The 18,598-nt window shown below is 39.1% G+C and overlaps 1 protein-coding gene across 4 annotated transcripts in view; it reads right to left on the reverse strand.

Moving 5' to 3' along the window:
- LNP1 (leukemia NUP98 fusion partner 1) overlaps window positions 1-18,598 on the reverse strand; it is a 311,204-nt gene that overhangs the window by 287,739 nt on the left and 4,867 nt on the right. For 3 of the 4 annotated variants that reach the window (XR_012075415.1, XM_031672260.2, XM_015242484.3), the window contains exon 2: window positions 6,090-6,287. Coding sequence is in view for 3 of the 4 variants with exons in the window: in XM_031672260.2 (XP_031528120.1) it covers window positions 6,090-6,248 (159 nt within the window). In the remaining variant the exon portion in view is untranslated. Of the gene's footprint in view, window positions 1-6,089; window positions 6,311-18,598 lie in introns of those variants that run through there. The other variant, XM_015242483.3, reaches the window with a different exon arrangement.

The raw sequence follows: 18,598 nt of genomic DNA on the forward strand, positions 1-18,598 counted from the left end.
TTTGCTGACACCTTGATTTTGGATTTCTACCCTCCAGAAATGTGAGAAAATAAATGCGTGTTGTTTAAGCCCCCCAGGCTGTGGTGTTTTGTTATGGCAGCCCAAGCAAACTAATACACATGGCTAGAAACTTACTCTCACACAATAATCAGAAAGATGGTTGAAGCTGTATAACGCTGCTAAGATGCTTGAGGTAAGCCTGTGTGTACTGTTCCACTTGCTGTAGCTCAGACATGGTACTTGGTGCTGTGGTTAAGCTGGGGAGAAAAACAGACCCAGGGTCCCCCTCTTTATGTCTGCAAGTGAGATAAACACCAAACAAACGGGACATGGGCCTACACCCTTGGCCAAATGCTATACAGGGAAAGTTCAAGGTGCAATGAGAGGGTAGGGCAGAGTAAAACTATGCCCATCTGTGTGGGTGCTGGGGTAGCTGGCAGGATCAGAAGAGACTTTCGTGAAGGGGTGACAATTAAGCTACATTCTGAGGGATGAGCAGGGTTAATTAGGGAACACAGATGCTCATCTGCCTGAGGAGGAGCACCAGATGTGCAGATGCCCTGCCACAGAGGAAGCTTGCTAGCCTGGAAGGAAGAGAAGCCCGGTGGCGAGTGGGCCGGAGAGGAGGGGGCCAGAATGGGGAGGCAGGGAGGGGATGGAAGTCTGGGGAGATCATCATCTTAAAGTGATATCAGTCCTAAAACGTACACAACTGTGACCAAGGGCTTTCTCTGTGATGTGGGGTTGTTTTCGTCCTTTTCCTTTTTCATATTTTCCATATTTGTCTACAGCAATCATGCATTATATTATCAGGAAAAAAACTTCAAAATTTTGAGGCTGGGACACAGTAGGACCAACACTGCATGTTTCCATTTACAGGAGGCATCTGAAATAGTCAAGGTCATAAAAGCAAGGAATAGAATAGAGCTTGCCAAGGGCTGGGAGGAGGCAGAAATGGGGAGTTGCTAATCAATGGGTATAAAGTTTCAATTATGCAAGATGAGTTAAGTTGTAGAGGTCTGTATTTATACAACATTGTACCGATAGATAACAACATTGTATTGTACACTTAAAAATCTGCTAAGAGGGTAGATCTCATGTTACATGTTCCTACAGCATTAAACTTTTAAAAATAAAATTTAAAAAGTTGAGCCTGGGAATGAAATGCAGGTGTTTGTACAAATGTCCTCCTCCATTGAGAGGCCTGAAAAGAGTGGCAAGGGTTCCCATCGAAACATAAATAAGGTATACGCTTAATATCTCCTGATGTCAGGTCAAATTTCCAGTTTGTTTGTTTTGGTGTGAGACCTTGTGAGAAACAAGCCTAAGAGAGCATTCTAATTGGTTACAGGGAAAAGCTCCCACTTTTAAAAATATTTACTTCCTAAGCAAGCTCGACCTTTGGAAATTTTATATGCCCTTCTAATTCTATTTCCCTGATAAAGACTTGAATCAATGCCCTAAATAGCTTATTTTTACAAGGTATGGACTTGTCACCTCCATTGCCATGGACCAACCCTATCAATGGATCTCCCATGCTATGAGGCAGGCTCTGGCACTTGGGATGGGAGCCGCCCTCCCACCCCCACTCCCCTCCCCCACCTACTCCCCCAACCCTGCCCCGAGCTCCCCAAGCTCCCAGCTAGTCTCCTCAGCTCCCAGGCTACAAAGCCTGCAGCTGACATTGACTTCCAAAGTAATAACCACCCAACACCCTGACTCTCACTAAAACATTGTGCTTTAAAAGCATTGCTGTTTCCCAGTGTGGTCCCAGAAAACCATTTTTGTCAAAGAAAAGACCTATGCACTCTCTGACCCCACATAGGTTCTCATCTTTTAAAAAAAAAAAAAGTTATGTAATACTATCTTCTCTTCAGGAGATTACCTACTTGATGTTCTTTATTCTGGCTTTAATTGCAATCACCCTTCAGTTGTACCCCTCCTGCCCTCTGAGTAAATGCAAGCACCTGAACTACCCATTTAACAGCAAGATGAGAAACAATGGGGAGAAAGATCCAGCTGCTGAGATTAGTAAGACCTGTGCTGATCTCAGGGCACTGTGTGTATCATGTACTCCGGGTACTGCGTCCTTGGTCTCTAGCCTCAGAAAGACTCCTACAAGCAAGTCATTCTTCCCTTTTACAGATGAGGAAAATGAATTTTACTTTAGCTAAATGACTCGCCTAAGACTCACGTGACTAGTGACTGAGAGGTAAAGTGCCGTGCCTAAGCATAAGACGTCTCTTTCTTGGATGAATACTCCTAAACTTCAACAGCAGCAACAACTTCATTCTATTTCTGTGTGAAACTGCCTGTACTACTTATAACAGAATTCTATTATGAGAGTAATAATAATAGTTTGTAGGTCTTCAGGAATTAGTCTAAAAGAATTTTATGTGAGGAATATTTTACAATGTAGTCTAGTTGCCTATCAACAGATCCCAGAGGGTTGTACCCAACTAGCAATATACAAAAACAGCATCAGGGGTAAATAAAAAGATTCAAGTGTTCAACTGGTAAAATAGTAGGTCAGTACCATCCACTGAACATCCTTTAGGGAAACTGAAAGACATTTTAAACTCTGACATATAAGAAGAATAGGTTCTTATTAGGACTAGGCACTGTCCTAAGCACATTATACACATTACTCACTGAATCTTCACAACATCCTTATGAGATATATTCTGTCATCATCAATCCTATTTACACATAGGACGTCTGAGGCAGACAGGTTAAGGAACTTGCTCAGAGTTACGCTGCCAGTGGTAGATGCCAGGAGGCTACGGCCAGAGCCCTCACTCTTAACCCCTCCACTCTGCTGCCTTCCCAGCAACTCCTCTATCTCAGCATCTAGTGAAAGAGAGAAAAGCCCACAGAACATTATGATCAAAGCTTCTCTGTATAATTGTCACTGATGCCTGAAATTCTATCACTAGTTTCGTTTCTTTGAATTAGGCATTGTCTTCTATTGAAATTAAATCCAAACTTAATCTGAAAAACCAGAAACCACTGTTAGTCATGAAACTTCAGGGCATCCCTTTCTTTTCAGGTGTCTGAGAAATCCTCTAAGGGGGCCATTTCCCACCCCATCCCTGTGGGGGGAGCTACAGGAGGACCACCGCTGTGGTGAGATACGACAATGATGACAGTGTGTAGCCACACTCCGATCAACCAGGGATAAAAATTAAAATGAAATGTATCTTCTGCTGCTTTCAATTGGGAATATGAAGAGAGAACATAAAATTGGTTAAAGGTGATTATTTTTTAAAAGATAAAGTTATCCCTTGGGTGCAGACAGGTAGAGGCTTACTTTGTATCCCCTCGGATGATACCATTTAGGCCAGCAAACACTATGCCTACCTTGAGCACTGAAGAGGCATTGAGAAAGACCATTTGGAGTTAGCAAAGCCCTAGGCCAGGGAACTCAGTTCCTCCTTGAAGAGGTCTTTCATTTAGTGTAATCCTTCCTTCCTAGGTCCTGACTATACAGAACAACATTAGAAGAACCATGTTAAGCTGAAGGAGAAGATGACTAGAAAGTTGAATAGACTACAGTATTGCAAATTCACGTTCAATGGATAGAATCAATAAGGAATATGGGGACTGTTTTACTTCAGGTTTGTATACAGGTGAGGAGGGAGGGACAAGGTAGATCAGTTCAGTATGGAGAGAAACTTCATATTACTTACTTTTTTCCTTTTCACCAAGGACCTCAGGACAGTAAATTTAGGTTTTGTAATTTGCATTGAATCAGCAATCACATTATAATGAGTCTTGTCAAAAGTCGTGTTCTCCAAGAAAGACCAAGCGTTACCCCATGTCTACCTTTTCCTTTCTGCCACATTTGTATTGGCCACTAGACTGGAAGTTCCACAAGCACAGAGACCACGTATGTCTTCTTTGACTCTGTAATCCTATCATGCCTTGCACAATGCTGGGCACATAGTAGGTGTTTGATAAATATGTTGAATGAATTAATGCTCCATCACTCTGGTTCTGCAAGAATCATAAGGCTGAAGAGCCACACTAGAAATCACATCCAAATAGGAAAAAAGGGGAAATTTCTTCTCTTCCTACGCCCATAATACTGATGGATGTAGTCTACTAATAGGTTGCAAGAAGGAAGAGCCTTAGATTGGAGTGGTGGGGAGAGAAGAAAAAAGATAAGGTAGGAGTAAGCTTTTTTAAAAATTATTTTCATTGTGCTCAAAGCAAACACAAAAATTGAAAACCCAATTATTCTCAAATCTCTAAAGCAAGAAAAATTTGAGCACGTTTTAGAGTTGAGAAAAGTTCAGTAGCCAACTACAGATTCACTTCACAAATGCAGGGCATTGTGTGCACAGAGATGAAGACTCAGACACCCTATTTGCCAGGATTCTGCCCACATTGCCTCAGGTCCCTGATCTGTGCTCTGTGATCTGTGCTTTCTCTACTCAGGCAGGTTGTCATGTGTACCCCATGCTTTGTCTCCTCAAATATGCTTTCTGCATGTTAGTCTGATAATTATGGAATTCATTGTTGGCTCAAAGAATCTAAACAGATTAATTCAAGGAAATGCCCAAAACCAGTAAGAGCAGGAAAAGGTGTATCTGCCCATCTAGAAACGTTACACAAAACAAATTTTGTGATTCCCTGACAGTTTAAGGCAAACAACATTGCAAACTGTAAGTGGCTTCTCTTAATAGGGTGGATTATCCCTGTTTTTAAAGTTTAGTAGATGCTAAAATTTATTCAAGAAACTGTAAGTCATTTCTTTCCTTGTTTTCATATTTTCTATATATTCATATTTCATATTTTCTCCAAAGGGCTGTTGTGATATATAGTGAATCTCATTTTTTTTCTCTTTGTTTCTCTCTGGTTCTCACTGTCTGGAAATAGTCATCACACCCGTGGTTCACACATAATGAATACCTCACTTAATGTGAGACTTCAGAGATTAAAATGAGAGCTTGATAAGCAGGTGTTTATTTTATAAAAGAATAGTAGAAAGTTAGAGCTAGAAGGGTTCTTAGAGATCATTCAGTGCAAACTCTCTCCTTTTTCACTTAAAGAATCTAAAGCTCAAACGTGCCCTTTGTCCCTGAGCATGCATTTGTAAGAGATCTATTTTCAAATATTTGTGTCTCAAAGAGATTTTAGTCCTCAAACTCCCTGATCACTGAAAGCAAAAGAGATTGCCTTACATTTTATTTTTTTTGTTTCTCCCCTCCTCTCTTTTTTTCCTCTGTACACTTTAATATACTTCATATGCATTATGCTTCTGGGAACTCTGGAGGAAAAATAAAATAACATTGCTCCAAAACTTATTTGGTTCTGGAGTTAGCAGAAGCAGGGGGTTGGGGAAATATTCTCTGGTAGCTGGAATTCTAAGTGACGTGAAAAAGAAAAGCTATAATATTCCTGTATAACTGTGAAGTAGAGGACATACATGTCTACTGTGGAGCCTTCTGGCACCTCAGCTGAGCAGAAAGAACCCTGCCTGTCCCTGCTGCCAAGTCTACACCTGGTCAGGCCCACCCAGTCCCCTCTTAGAAGCTTTCCCGCTCACATCTGCCTCCCTCGACACCAGATGCTCTGCCTAGCCATGGGGAAATAGTGCTGAGGATGGGAGAATTTTAGCTTTCTCTCCCACCAGAAAACCAAAGGTAGTGATTTATTATGTAGAATCCCCAGTTCCTTGGAGGTCACCAAATAGTGGAGCTTCTGCAGTATTTCAAACGGATTATTGGAAATCGCACACTGATCCACCCCAGTGCTATACAGACTATAACATCAAGTTTTTTCCCTTTGGCTCGAATTACATTACCATTCAATAGGATTATCTCAGGCTTATCAGGAGCTCTGGATAGCAGTTAAATATAGCTTAGTTGCTAAAAATGAAGGAATCATTACTTAATAGATGAAAATCAGTTCCCTTGGAGGACAAGATAATATGATAAAAGGGAATTTTATGAGTATAAAAAAAGGTTTTGAAGTACTGATTTTCAACCAAAGAAAACTTTATACCAAAGGACTCTTCAGAAAGATCAAATAGAAATCCCCCTCCCCTAGGCCAGCTCTCCCCTGGTTCCATGATAAAAACTCACTGGGCAGGGCAGGGAGGTTTTCCTGTAACTGGCATCTTGTGATCCGTGGCGGTCCCGGAGTCCTCTCTCTTCCTCCTCTATCCAGCTGTGACCCCAGAAGCTGCTCATCCATTTGGCAAAAGACACATCATCATCATCATCATCATCTTTGTGCTCCATGTAAAGTTGATTCAAAGTATCGGAGGCCTGTCCCCAAATCTGGCAGAGAGAAATATTACCCAACAGGGCTGACTTGATGAAACCCAGTATCTACCCCCAAAGACAAAAGGAGGCTGGTGTTTTCAGATGGTCTCTGATAACGGAATCCTTAAAGGAGAAAGATTTACTAAATAACCACTTCACCATCAGGCAGCCTCTGGTAATGTCTATTTATAAACTGTACAGCCCACATTCCCCTCCCCTCCCCCTGTCTTTTTAAATTGAAAGGCTTTTTAATCCTTCCATTGCTGGGGCTTGTGCCTCGCAGCCTAAGGGTGGGAAGCACAGTCCACTGCCTGGTTTTCCCTGTGCTTTGCTGCTGATGGCATGTGATGGCATCTCCAGCTGTCAATAATGATGGAGCATGACCCTCATAATATGCCTGTCAGCTCCAGGCCAACTCTGAAACGGGGCCAGTTACAAGGAACAGACTGCAGCCTGCAAGATAGCCAGCTACTGGCATGTCATATCTAGAGCGAGATACTCTCCTAATAATATAAATTTGATATTGATGTAAAATCCAGCTCCTGGGGCAAAGGGAGTAGTTTTTTTTAATTGACATATTATTTATACATGTACAAATGTAAATAATGTACAGGTACATGTAAAATGTACAAATCTTAAGTGTATAGTCTAATGAATTTTTCACACATACACCTCTCTATGACCACAGCTATGCAGGTGAAAACATGAAACATGTCCCGGATCCCAGCTGCCCCCCTCCTTCCCCCTTCCAACCTAACCTTCCTCGAAAAGGCTAAGGCTTCTGACCTCTGTCACTATAGATTAATTTTGCCTGTTTCTGAACTTTATTTTAATGGAATTAGATAGTGTGTATAATTTTGTGTCATTTACCATTGCACTGGTGAGATTTACCCATGCTTTTATAGTAACAGTAGTTCATGCTGCATAGCATTACATTTTATGATAATTCAACTTCTAAAAGTTCAGTCTACTATTGATGGTCATTTGGAGCTATCTGGGTTGTTCCCAGTTGGGGCTATTATAAATAAAGCTGTCTTTTAGTGGGCATTTTTTTTTCAAGGTAAGGAGAATATTACATTTATTGAGCCCGTACTTTGTGACAGGTATGGAGTCAAGTAGTTTACATATGCTATTTTCACTATAACAATCCTGTGCCTAGATATTTTCATCATATTTTATAGATAAGGAAACTGAGATTGAATAGATCATCATTTGCCCAAGATGAAATTACTCCTGAGCAGCAAAGCCAAGTTTGAAGCAAGGAGCATAGCAAAGTCCAGGCTCTCCCCACCATTCTGCTAGTATTCCCAGAAACTTTTTTTTCCCAGAAACTTTTGGTAAATCTTGCATTTTCAAACAGAAGAATTCTTGGCCATTTTCCATATGAAAATTCTTCCTTGAGCTGTAAAAATGGGCTTAATAATTATAGCCAATGTTCCTAAAGTACTGTTCCACAACTTATGTTACTAAGGGAAAGTGACCAAAACATAAAATGGCTTGCAACATTTTTATTTCTTGCTGTATATAATGGGATGCATGCTTGTTACTTTGTTATATTTTTATTAAAGAATGGAGGGAGGCTGGCTTCTCAATGACCCAGATGAGAAAGAAAAATACCTAACTCTATGCCATCACTGTTGGTTGTCTCTGTTATTAAAGAAACCAGATAACTTCTCTTAGAAGAACAGGACCAGGTCTGTCCACAAAAACCGACTGTGGATAGACCTCTTTTCTTTTCTTTTTTAAGACAGAAGTGTCTTTTCTTCCAATTTCTGAAACAAAAATAAATCTATGGGCAAGGGATGGAGAAATCAGAGCAAATAATATCTACTTATTACTTTAAAGTATTTTGGGGGAAAGAAATATGACTTTATTTTCACCTATTTGAGTAATATCTGTCTCTTTGGCTTCTGAACCCTTCCCTTAATGCCTTATAGACAAATATTGGAAAATGTGCAAGGGGGAAAAAAGGTTTATAATGGAGATTTATGACGAGGAATTGGCTCATGCAACTATAAAGGCTGAGAAGCTCCACAATCTGCCATTAGCAAGCTGGAGATCCAAGAAAGCTAGTGATGTAATTCAGTCTGAGTCTAATGACCTCCAGGGGAAGGAATGGTGTAAATCCCAGTCAAGCACAGAAGAAAATGAGATGAGATATCCCAGCTCAAGCAGTGAGACAGGGGAAAAAAAAAAAGAAGTGAATTCTTCCTCTTGCCTTCTGTTCTATTCCAGCCCTCAACTGATTGTATGGTTCCCACCTACACTGAACATTTTACTTTACTGAGCCCACTGATTCAAATGTTAACCTCATCTAGAAATATCCTTACAAATATGGTAGAAACAATGTTTAGTGTGGGCACCTCCTAGCCAGTCAAGTTGACATATAAAATTAACCCCAGAGGCACTAATCCTATTCCTGAGAGACCCATCTTTATAATCTATTTACCTTCCAAAGGCTCTACTCCAAATACTATCACACTAGGCTTCAACATATGAAGTTTGGAGGATTAGAAACATTGAGTTCATAATAGAAGACCTATAAGACCAGTACCCAATAAAAACCCTGGGCACTAAGTCTTGAATGAGCATGTAGACAACATTTCACACATGTCACCACAATTTATTGCTGGTGGAATTAGCACATCCTATGGTATTTCATTGAAAAAGGAATTCTGGAAGCTTATTCCTAGTTTCCTTTGGACTTCACCAGATATGCCTTTCCTTTTTCTGATTTTTATTTTGCATCCTTTCAGTGTAATAAATATTATCCACAAATATAGCTATATGATGAGTCCTGTGGATATTTCTAGTAATTCCCCAAACTGGGTGTGGCAGTTGGTGTCAGAAGTGGGAGTCACTAAAACCACCCCAACTCACTGAAATATGGCTAAAGCAGTGCTTGGGGAAAGGATGAAGGGTACATAATGATAAACTAGTCATCTGTGGTATGAAAAGGCAGCAGAGATGATGTCTATTGTGATAGGTAAAGATTACCTAAGGAATTTTAAAATGGTACATCCAACCCCAGGAGAATTGGCTCATTGGATGTGTTGGCTGCTTTTCGCAATGATAGCTTAAGTGAAGAGATTAAAAAGTGTAGCCTGGATGATGCCTTTGGGTTTTGTTCTCTCCTCCAGGTAGGAGGGAAAAGGGTCCAAACATTCCCAAAAAAAACATTTTGGGTGAGCCAAAACGTTAAGTGTTTGTATTGCTCACTCCTCCAGGTGGGAGAAGAAAAGATTAAGTCAGTGACAAGGCTGAAGCAAGCTTTAGATAAATCAGAAATAAAGGAGATAGAAAAAACAATAGTCTATCCACTGGACAGTAGTCCCTTGCATTCCAGCTGAGATTCCTCAGTAGCTGTAATGTTAATCCTGAAAGTGCTGAGTTTACTGCTGGAGGTTTGAGTAAACTTGCAATGAAAAAAAAAAAAGAGACTTTCAAAAAATGACTTTTTATTTTGTGGCTATTGCTTTTAGATATATGATAAAAACTGATATAAAATATTATATGCTTATAATTTCATACATGCTAGAGGGATTATCCCAATCAGGGGAAAATGCCCAATCAAAGGTGTTAGTAGAATATAAATTCCTTGCTTTTTTGCTGCTGGTGGATGGGTTAAAGTTTAAACTCTGAATATTTGAGTATTGAAATCTCACAACTAATTATTTTTGGTAAGATTTTTGCCTTTTGGAGCCTATGGAGAAAGATAGACAATATGAAAGGAGAGAAAATACCCACAGGAAAATATACATTTGAGTCTTAAAAGGTAGTTCTTGTAGAATCAGATGTCTGACCCTTAGAGGATAATGATTTTCCAGTCTAATGCACATATTTTTGAGTGGGTCAATTTGGACTTTAAGTCTGACAAGATAAAAGGGGCTTAGAAGGACTTGGAACCTCACTGTCTGGCCCTGAAGTCTCTTGACTTTGCTGCCACTAAAGAAGAAAAGTCATTGGATTTTTTTTGTTTTTTTTTGAATCCTGAATTCAGAGATCCTATTTGCCTGGACCTAATGGTAGGATGAAACCTCATAATGTCTGTGATGGACCACTTCAACCTCTGAAAGCAGACAAAGGCTCAAGAAACAGAATTCAGACCCTGGAACCATTGGAAATTTAAGACCACCCCCACCCCTGTGGGGCCATAAACTATGAAAAACATTATGGATGCTGACTGGACCACACGGGTCATTTGCAGATGCCCGTGGGGAAGGGTTTGCTCTCTGATGGGACCATCTGATACCAAGCTGCTAGTGGCTCTGTATATCTAAGGCAGGGACTAATTGCATATGAGACGATTAATCACAAGAAACCTAACTTACGATTCCTGTCAAAAGCTCCAAGCTGGGAGAGAGCAAATTATAGGGAGTGGGACCTCTCCTTCCACTCCTGGCAGGTGGGATTCTCAACCCCTTCTTCCCAAGGATGTCTCACTGCTGTTGACTCCTGTTTGGATTTTTAAGTTATGTGAAATTTGCAACAATGGATTGATAACCTGATTCTACTTAACTCTTCTTTCTTTTTAGTTAGGCAGTTTGATTAGTAAATATAGATGTCCTCAAACAGAGATTGATTTTTTTCCAGGCTATTTACTACATACATGAGTAGGATGAAAGGCCTGGGGGTTATGTAAACATATTCTGAAAACTTGAAAATTCAGGATTTTGTTCAACCAGTTCCTGAACATGATGTGTCTTTCTTGTTGTTTATTTAAAATGTCTTTCTATGTAAATTCTTCTCTTCCTCTGTTTGAATTTGTTAAATTAATACTTAGTAAGTGGAGTGCAGGGTGTCAGATGGTGAGCTGTCGTTCAACAACAGACCACAAGAGGAATTAAAGTAATGAAATTCATTACTCACTGGTCCTGGAGGAAGTACATGCCTTGAGGGGCCACATGGGGAGTTCAAGGCAGTGTGCAGACAGAGAGATGCAGGACCTGGGGAACATGTTTTTATTAGCCTGTGGGTAGAGTGCTTTGCGATTCCTGGGCTAAGGCCAGATTAGTCAATTCAAATCAGAACAGCAGGGTTTTGACAAGTCCCACAAAGTTCTAATCAGTTTTCTCTAAGGAGCACATAAGGGGAAGCCACTGGGAGACAAGGGAGATGGCCAAATACAAGTGCTGTTGGGGAAGTCATATCAGGACCTTATATTTCCTTGTGACTATGGGCTGCCATCTAGGGCGCGGGTTTGCCTGAGGGGACTAGTGTCAGTTTCGGGTCACTGCTGGCTGCTTGGCCAAACAAAATGGATGCTGAGGCAGCAATACCACGGAGTGGCTTAGCTAAATTCTCAGCATGCTCTTTATACCAAATGCTTCCTGATGAAAGGTCTAGATGAGAATAAAAAATGATTTGGGAAAAAAAATGTGAGGTTACGATTATGGTATGAGACACAATGATTTTGTAATAACAGAAAAAAGCAAAAAGCCAGCCCCTGGGAGATGCAGGGAAAGGTGGCCATTAATGATTCGTTTTTCATAACTGCTCTGTTTTTCAGAACTGCTCCTGAATGTGTGTTGCGATCCCGAGATGCTGCGAGATCTTGAATTCAAACTGGCTACTAAGCCTATGATCACACCTAACATCGCTGACTATGACACAGCAGGAAATGTCCGCAGCCCCCACACATCCATGAAGAACACCTCTGGATGTTCTCCTCCCTTAAAAGACAGATGAACTGATGTCAAAGACAAGCAAAACTGAAACTGACTGCCTTCTGGGAATCCTTCTAAAACTAAGGACTCACCTGAATTCTTTGGACTGGACAGCGAGCCCTAGGGCAGAAGGACGCACAGTGGAAAGCCATACTGGAGATCCTGTTAACCTGTATTGTCTAATGTATGTCCTCACTGGGGGGACTTACCAATTGCAAACTTTTTGTTTCCAAGGGCACTCTCTGGAATTGTACTTCTTGTGTGTGTACCTTAACTATCGTGGACCATCTCAGTCCTGGAAGGCATGCAGGTACGGGTCAGTGTTGTGCTGTGCTTGAATTGATGGCTCAAGCCAGGTTAAAAAGGTTAAGACATAAACTTAAGGAGAAAGCCACCTGGCTTTTTAAGATTGACCTTTATCGTTAATGGGATTTAAGTTGGCTAACTCCAGGCCGCCTGGAGGGCATAACAAAAGTCAGTACTGCGGGTTGCTTCCACCCCTGCTGCATGGGATCTTACTGATAATAATTTTGCTCTAAAAATGTTTTAGCCAAGAGGGAGGATTTTGCAGAAAAGAGTTAACACAGCAGCCGGAGACTGCCTATCATTAGAAAGGCCTCCTTGCAAGGTATCTGGGAACTTGGCTAGCGGTCAGTTACCTGCAGTGATATAAAACTTTGCCTGCCTGATAAGAATGGCCTGAACTGCTTGTACAACCGTGGTTTATGCCGAACAACTGCTCTTCTTCTGAAGGTCTAGAGTTTCGGTACATGCCAGGAAAAGCATGCCTACAGGACCAGAATCCAGTAAAAGCCTTGGGTTCTGAGGCTGTTATGAGCTTCCCTGGTTAACAGCACTTAGCACATGTTGCCACAACTCATTGCTGGAGGAATTAAGCACATCATGTGGGAATCCACTGGGAAAGGACTCTTGGAAGCTTGAGACAGATTTCCTCTGGACCTCAGCTAAGTGCCTTTTCACTTCACTGATTTTGCTTTGCATCCTTTCACTGTTACATATCTTAGCTATGCATACAATTATATGCTGAGCCCTGTGAGTCATTTTAGTGATCCACCAAGGCTGGGGGTGGTCTTTGGGACCCTAGTGCAGGAAGGAAACAGAACTCTTCAAATCTTGGGTCAAAAATTCTCCCAAAGCAACAAGACATACATTTACCTCCAAAGGAAAAGCATTTGGTCTACATTACATAAAATTAGTCCACCTGCATATTTTTCCTAATTAAGCCCATTTCTTTAAAAGTATGAGAGAAAGATGGCTCCCCACTTTGTCCCAAAGTTCTTATACAAACCTAAGGGAGCAAAGGAGCAGCAGCAGCAGGTGTCAAGTCTCAGCAGCTGGGAGGGAAGTGCTCTTCTGTCCTGTCTCGGAAGCCAGGGCTCAAGAGGTGGCCATGCTGCACCCTGAGAGCCCAGCAGCCAGCTTTCCCTGGCAGGGGCCTGGACACCTGTCTTGAGGACATGCTGCCAGGGGCACGGAACCAGAGAGAGCTGCGTTATTGACCCTGCTCTGCCTTGCCAATCCCAGTGTTTACCCAAAAATGTCAAATGACTGAGACAGCTGCAGTTTTCTAGGGGAGTTTTGAGTGTGCGTTTTTTTATTGTGCTTAATGTAAAAGGAACAACATTCTCTTAGAGGGTAGGAAACTTGCAATGTGCAATCAGACATCAAGGATGCCCATGTAAGCAGTGGAAATGATCCTTGGGCTGTGTAAAACTGAAATGGCTTTGCAATACCCTGTTTTCACATTTGCTGCTTCAGAAGACTGCAATAGTGAAAAGATGTCTTTCCCTTGATTTATTTCATTCTCTCTTTATTTCCCTTTAGTTATTTCATTTCATTCTCTTTATTTCATTCTCCATAGCCTCTATATGTTGTAGTAATTTATTTTTCAGTAAAGTTTTTTTTCTTAAAACAGTTAAAGAGAAAAGGGGGCGGGTATAGCTCAGTGGTAGACTACATGCTTAGCATGCACGAGGTCCTGGGTTCAATCCCTAATACCTCCATAAAAAAAAAAAAACACAGTTAAAGGAAAGAATTATTCCTCACAATGCTTTCAAGCTTGGTCAAGCCAATCTCATTCTGGAAAAGAAATGCTATATACAAAAGAACTAAGCTACTACATCTTTTTCTTTAATAGTCAAAATACATCAATGATTTTTAGACAGTTTTCACTTGCTAGAAAGCTGTGCTTGAATACTTGAATCTGTGTGCTGTGTTCTATTTAATGTCCTCATTGTCAGAATGTTCTTTTGTAGGCAACATATCATAACGTAATCATGCATTTCCATGATTGTTTTCAACTTACACTGTGAAGTTTGCAACCCTTTCGGGTTGATTATCAAAGACAAGGATAGCTTATTGCTCAACCAAGTGTCCTAAAGCACGTACGTGAGGGTATATCATCATCATTTTTTATTCTAAAAAGCTATGTAGCTTATATTATGAAAACTATTTTAAGAATATACCACGGTTAATGTAAACAATATATGATGGAAAGAAGGTGTGTTTTCGGAGGATTGCCAATTAGAATAGTGGTTATATACTGGAATTTGACACAACATTTTAAAATGATTATAAATCAATAAAAAATGTTAAAAAAATAAAATAAAATAAAGTAAAAGAATAGTGGTTATATAAATATCCAGTTACTTTGGCATTAAGCATCATTAAGTTCTGCAGGATTCTGGCTAATGTAGCCTTCATGATAGTCAAAGTTTTTAGATATTGGAATAGGTTTTTACAAAACAATACTGCATCTCTTCCACAAGAGACCTTGAGACATAGCATTCATTCTCATCTGTCAGAGATGGAATCTGTGCAGCTTTGCCTCCAGGAGTGTTATTAATTGTATGACCTCTCAAGGTCTTTTTGATCCCTGAGCACCTGTTATTCTAAAACAGAATGAACACAGTCTTAAATTTTACCACTAGCAAAAAACTTATCAATTCAGCTCATCAGCGTGATATATTTCAGAAAAGGCTTCCTCCCAGTTGTTAACTGCAATGTCACAGATTCTAAGGGTGGTACCTCAGCACCTGAGTCCACAAGCCTCCCCATGAGAAGTGCTCCAGAGAAGAACTGGGGGGATCAGACTCTTGTGAATCTCACTTCTAATGGGAGCAAATCTTTGCAGTGTACAATACAGGAGTGGATCACCAAACATTTAAAGAAAATTGTGACAAAATACTGATGACATTTAGAAAAAGAAATTAGAAAGATTAAAGTTTAAGCCAATAAACAATGGGAAGCCTTCAGAGTAGTAAAAGGAAAAACTTAAGGAAGCTTTAGAACAATCTTTTCTGAGGGTCAAACGCCATATACTGTTAGTATGAATATAGTCTCTCTGGAAAGAAATATGGTGACATAAAAAGCTAAGAAGTTTTAAAAAATATTCTAGTCCCTTGAAATTACACTTCTGAATATTATTAGTATATAAGTAGAGATACCTACTTATATACTAATAATATATTATAGTTATATTAGATAATATAGATATAATATAGATATATTATATCTAATATAATAATATATTAGAAAGGATATTTGTTCATCATAACATTATTTAAAATAACAATAATGTGGAAACATCTTAAAAGTACAAATGAAGATCAGGCTAATAAATTATGACATATTCATGCAATGGAATTCCATGCAGCCATAAAAAAAAATGGGACTTAATGACACAAAGAACTTCTCAGAATGAAATACTTGATGACAAAACCAAAATATAATATAGTGTGATGATTAATTTTATTTATCAGTTTGGCTAAGCCACGGTGTCCAGATATTTGGTTAAACATTATTCTGGATGTTTCTTCAAGAGTGTTTTTTGGATAAGATTTTCATTTAAATCAGTGGAACTCTGAGTAAAGCAGATGGTGCTCCATTATGTGTGTGGGCCTCATCCAATCAGGTGATGGCCTGAATAGAACAAAAGACTGACCTCACCTAAGCAAGAGGAAATTGTGCCAGCAGACTGTTTTGGACTCAACTGCAATATTGCCTCCTGGGCCTCCAGCCTGTCAGCCTACCCTGTAGATTTTGGATTTGCCAGCCTCCATAATCCTGTGAGCCAATTTCTTAAATATATCTCAATCTCAATCTCTCTCTCTCTCTCTCTTTCTCTCTCTCGGTTCTTTCTCTGGAGAGCCCTAATACATTATAGTTTATTAGTTATGCTCCCAAATGTCAACTATGAATGGTGGGATTTCAGATAATTTTATTTTCTTTTTTATACTTTTTTCCCATTTCCTAAATTCTGTAAATAATCATGTATTGCTTTTATAATCCTGAGAAGATATTATTTTTAAATGACTAGAGCACATCATACTTAACGGTGGAAGACTAAAAGCTTTCCTCCTGAGATCAGAAAAAGGCAAGAAGACCCACTCTTGCCACTCTTATTCAACATAGTATTAGAAGTTCTAGTCAGTGCAGTAGGGAAGAAAAATAGGAGAGGGGGGAGGCATGTAGATTTATAAAAAAGAAATAAAACTGTCTCGATTTTTAGGTAATGATGTCTATGTATAAAACCCCAAGGAATCTACAAAAATACTCGTAGGACCTATAAATCAGTTTCAGAAGGTTATTACATACAAGATCAACACACTCACACAAAAATTAATTGCATTTCTACATATTAACAATGAACATTTGGAAATCAAAATTAAAAACAATACCATTGATGATTGCTTCAAAGAAAATGAAATATTTAGATATAAATCTAACAAAACACACGAAGAATCTGTATACTGAAAATGACAAAATGCTGATGAAAGAAATTAAAGAAGACTAAGTAAATGGAAAGGCTTAACATATTCATGAATTAGAAGACAATACAGTAAAGATGCCAGTTCTCCCCATATTAATTTATGACTTCATAAAAATTCCTATCAAGGTGTTTGTAGACCAGAAAAACTTATTCCAAAATTTATATGGAAATGCAAAGGACATGAAACAGTTAAATACAATGAAGAATAAACTGGGAGAATCATGCTGCACAATGTTATGGCTTACCATGTATCTACAATAATGAAGACAGTGTGGTATTGTAGAGGGAGAGACACACAGACCAATGGAATAGTGAATCCAGAAATAGACCTACATATACATACTCAACTAAATTTTGAAGAGGTAGAAAAGTAACAAATGATGCTGGAGCAATTGGACATCCACAGTTTAAAAAATAACCTTGACCTACGTCTCATACTTGACACAAAAATTAACTCAAAATGGATTAAATGTAAATTGTGAAACTGAAAAGCTTTCGGGAAAAAAAAAAGGAGAAAACGTTTGAGATCAAGACCCAGACAAAGAGTTTAGACTTGACACCAGGACTGTAATCCATAAAAGGGAAAATTGATTAGGTAGATCTCATCAAATTAGAAAACTTTTCTCTGGAAGAGACTCTTAAGAAAATGAAAAGACAAGCTGAAGACCAAGAGAAAACATTTGCAAAGCATTTATCTGACAGGGACTAGTAGCTAGACTATATAATTAACTGTCAAAATTCAACATTAAAAGAAAAACAATTTCAATCAGAAAATGAGCAAAAGACATGAAAGACATTTCATTGAAAAGGACATACAGATGGCAAATAAGCACATGAAAAGGTATTCAATGTCATGAGCCATTAGGTAAAAGCAAATTAAAACCACAATCAGATATCACTATACATCTATCAGAACGGACAAAATTTTTAAAAATTTTGTTAACATCAAATGCTGGAGAAGAAGCAGAGAAACTGGATTGCGCATATATTGCTGGTGGGAATGAAAAATAGTAATGGTCACTTTGGAAAATAGTTTGCTAGTTTCTTTTAAAAATGAAATATGTGGGTTGGGGAGGGTATAGCTCAGTGGTAGAGCATATGCTTAGCATGCACAAGGTCCTGGGTTCAATCCCCAGTACCTCTATATAAACAAATAAATCCCTAATAACCCCACCAAAATAATAAAGTAAAAAAAAATTTTAATTAAAATAAAATTTAAAAAACTAAAAATACAATACCCATAGGATTCAGCAATTGACACTTGGACATTTCCATAGAGAAATTAAACCCTATGTTCATGCAAAAACCTGCATATAAATGAACAGATTTGATACACAAAGCAATTTAAGACTGACCTCAAGAGAATTATGCTGAGTGAAAAAGTCCAATCTCAAAAGCATGTATACTGTGATTTTATTTGTATAACATTCTTTAAAGAACAATCACAGAGATTAAGAACAGATTAGTGGTTGCCATGGGCTAGGGATTTGGGAGGGGGTGGTGTGGCTATAAAGTTTAGCATGAAGGAGCTTTGGGGTGATGGAACAGTTCTATATTTTGATTGCAGTGGTAGTTACAATAAACTATACATCTGTTAAAACTTCACGGAACTACAACATACACACAAATGAGTGCATGTATTGCTGGTGAAATCTGAATGTGTTCTCTGGATTATATCAATGTCAGTTTCCTGATTGTGATACTGTTCTATAGCTATGCAAGTTGTCAATATTGGAAAAGGTGAGGATGAAAGGTACCTGGACCTCCATGTACATTTATTTGTAACTTCGATAATTATTTCACTATAAAAGTAAAATGAAAACTTACTGCTACCAAGGAAAAGAAAGTTCTCTAAATGGGTAGTGACA

Source organism: Vicugna pacos, chromosome 1, assembly GCF_048564905.1.
Source record: "Vicugna pacos chromosome 1, VicPac4, whole genome shotgun sequence".
NCBI lineage: Eukaryota > Metazoa > Chordata > Mammalia > Artiodactyla > Camelidae > Vicugna > Vicugna pacos.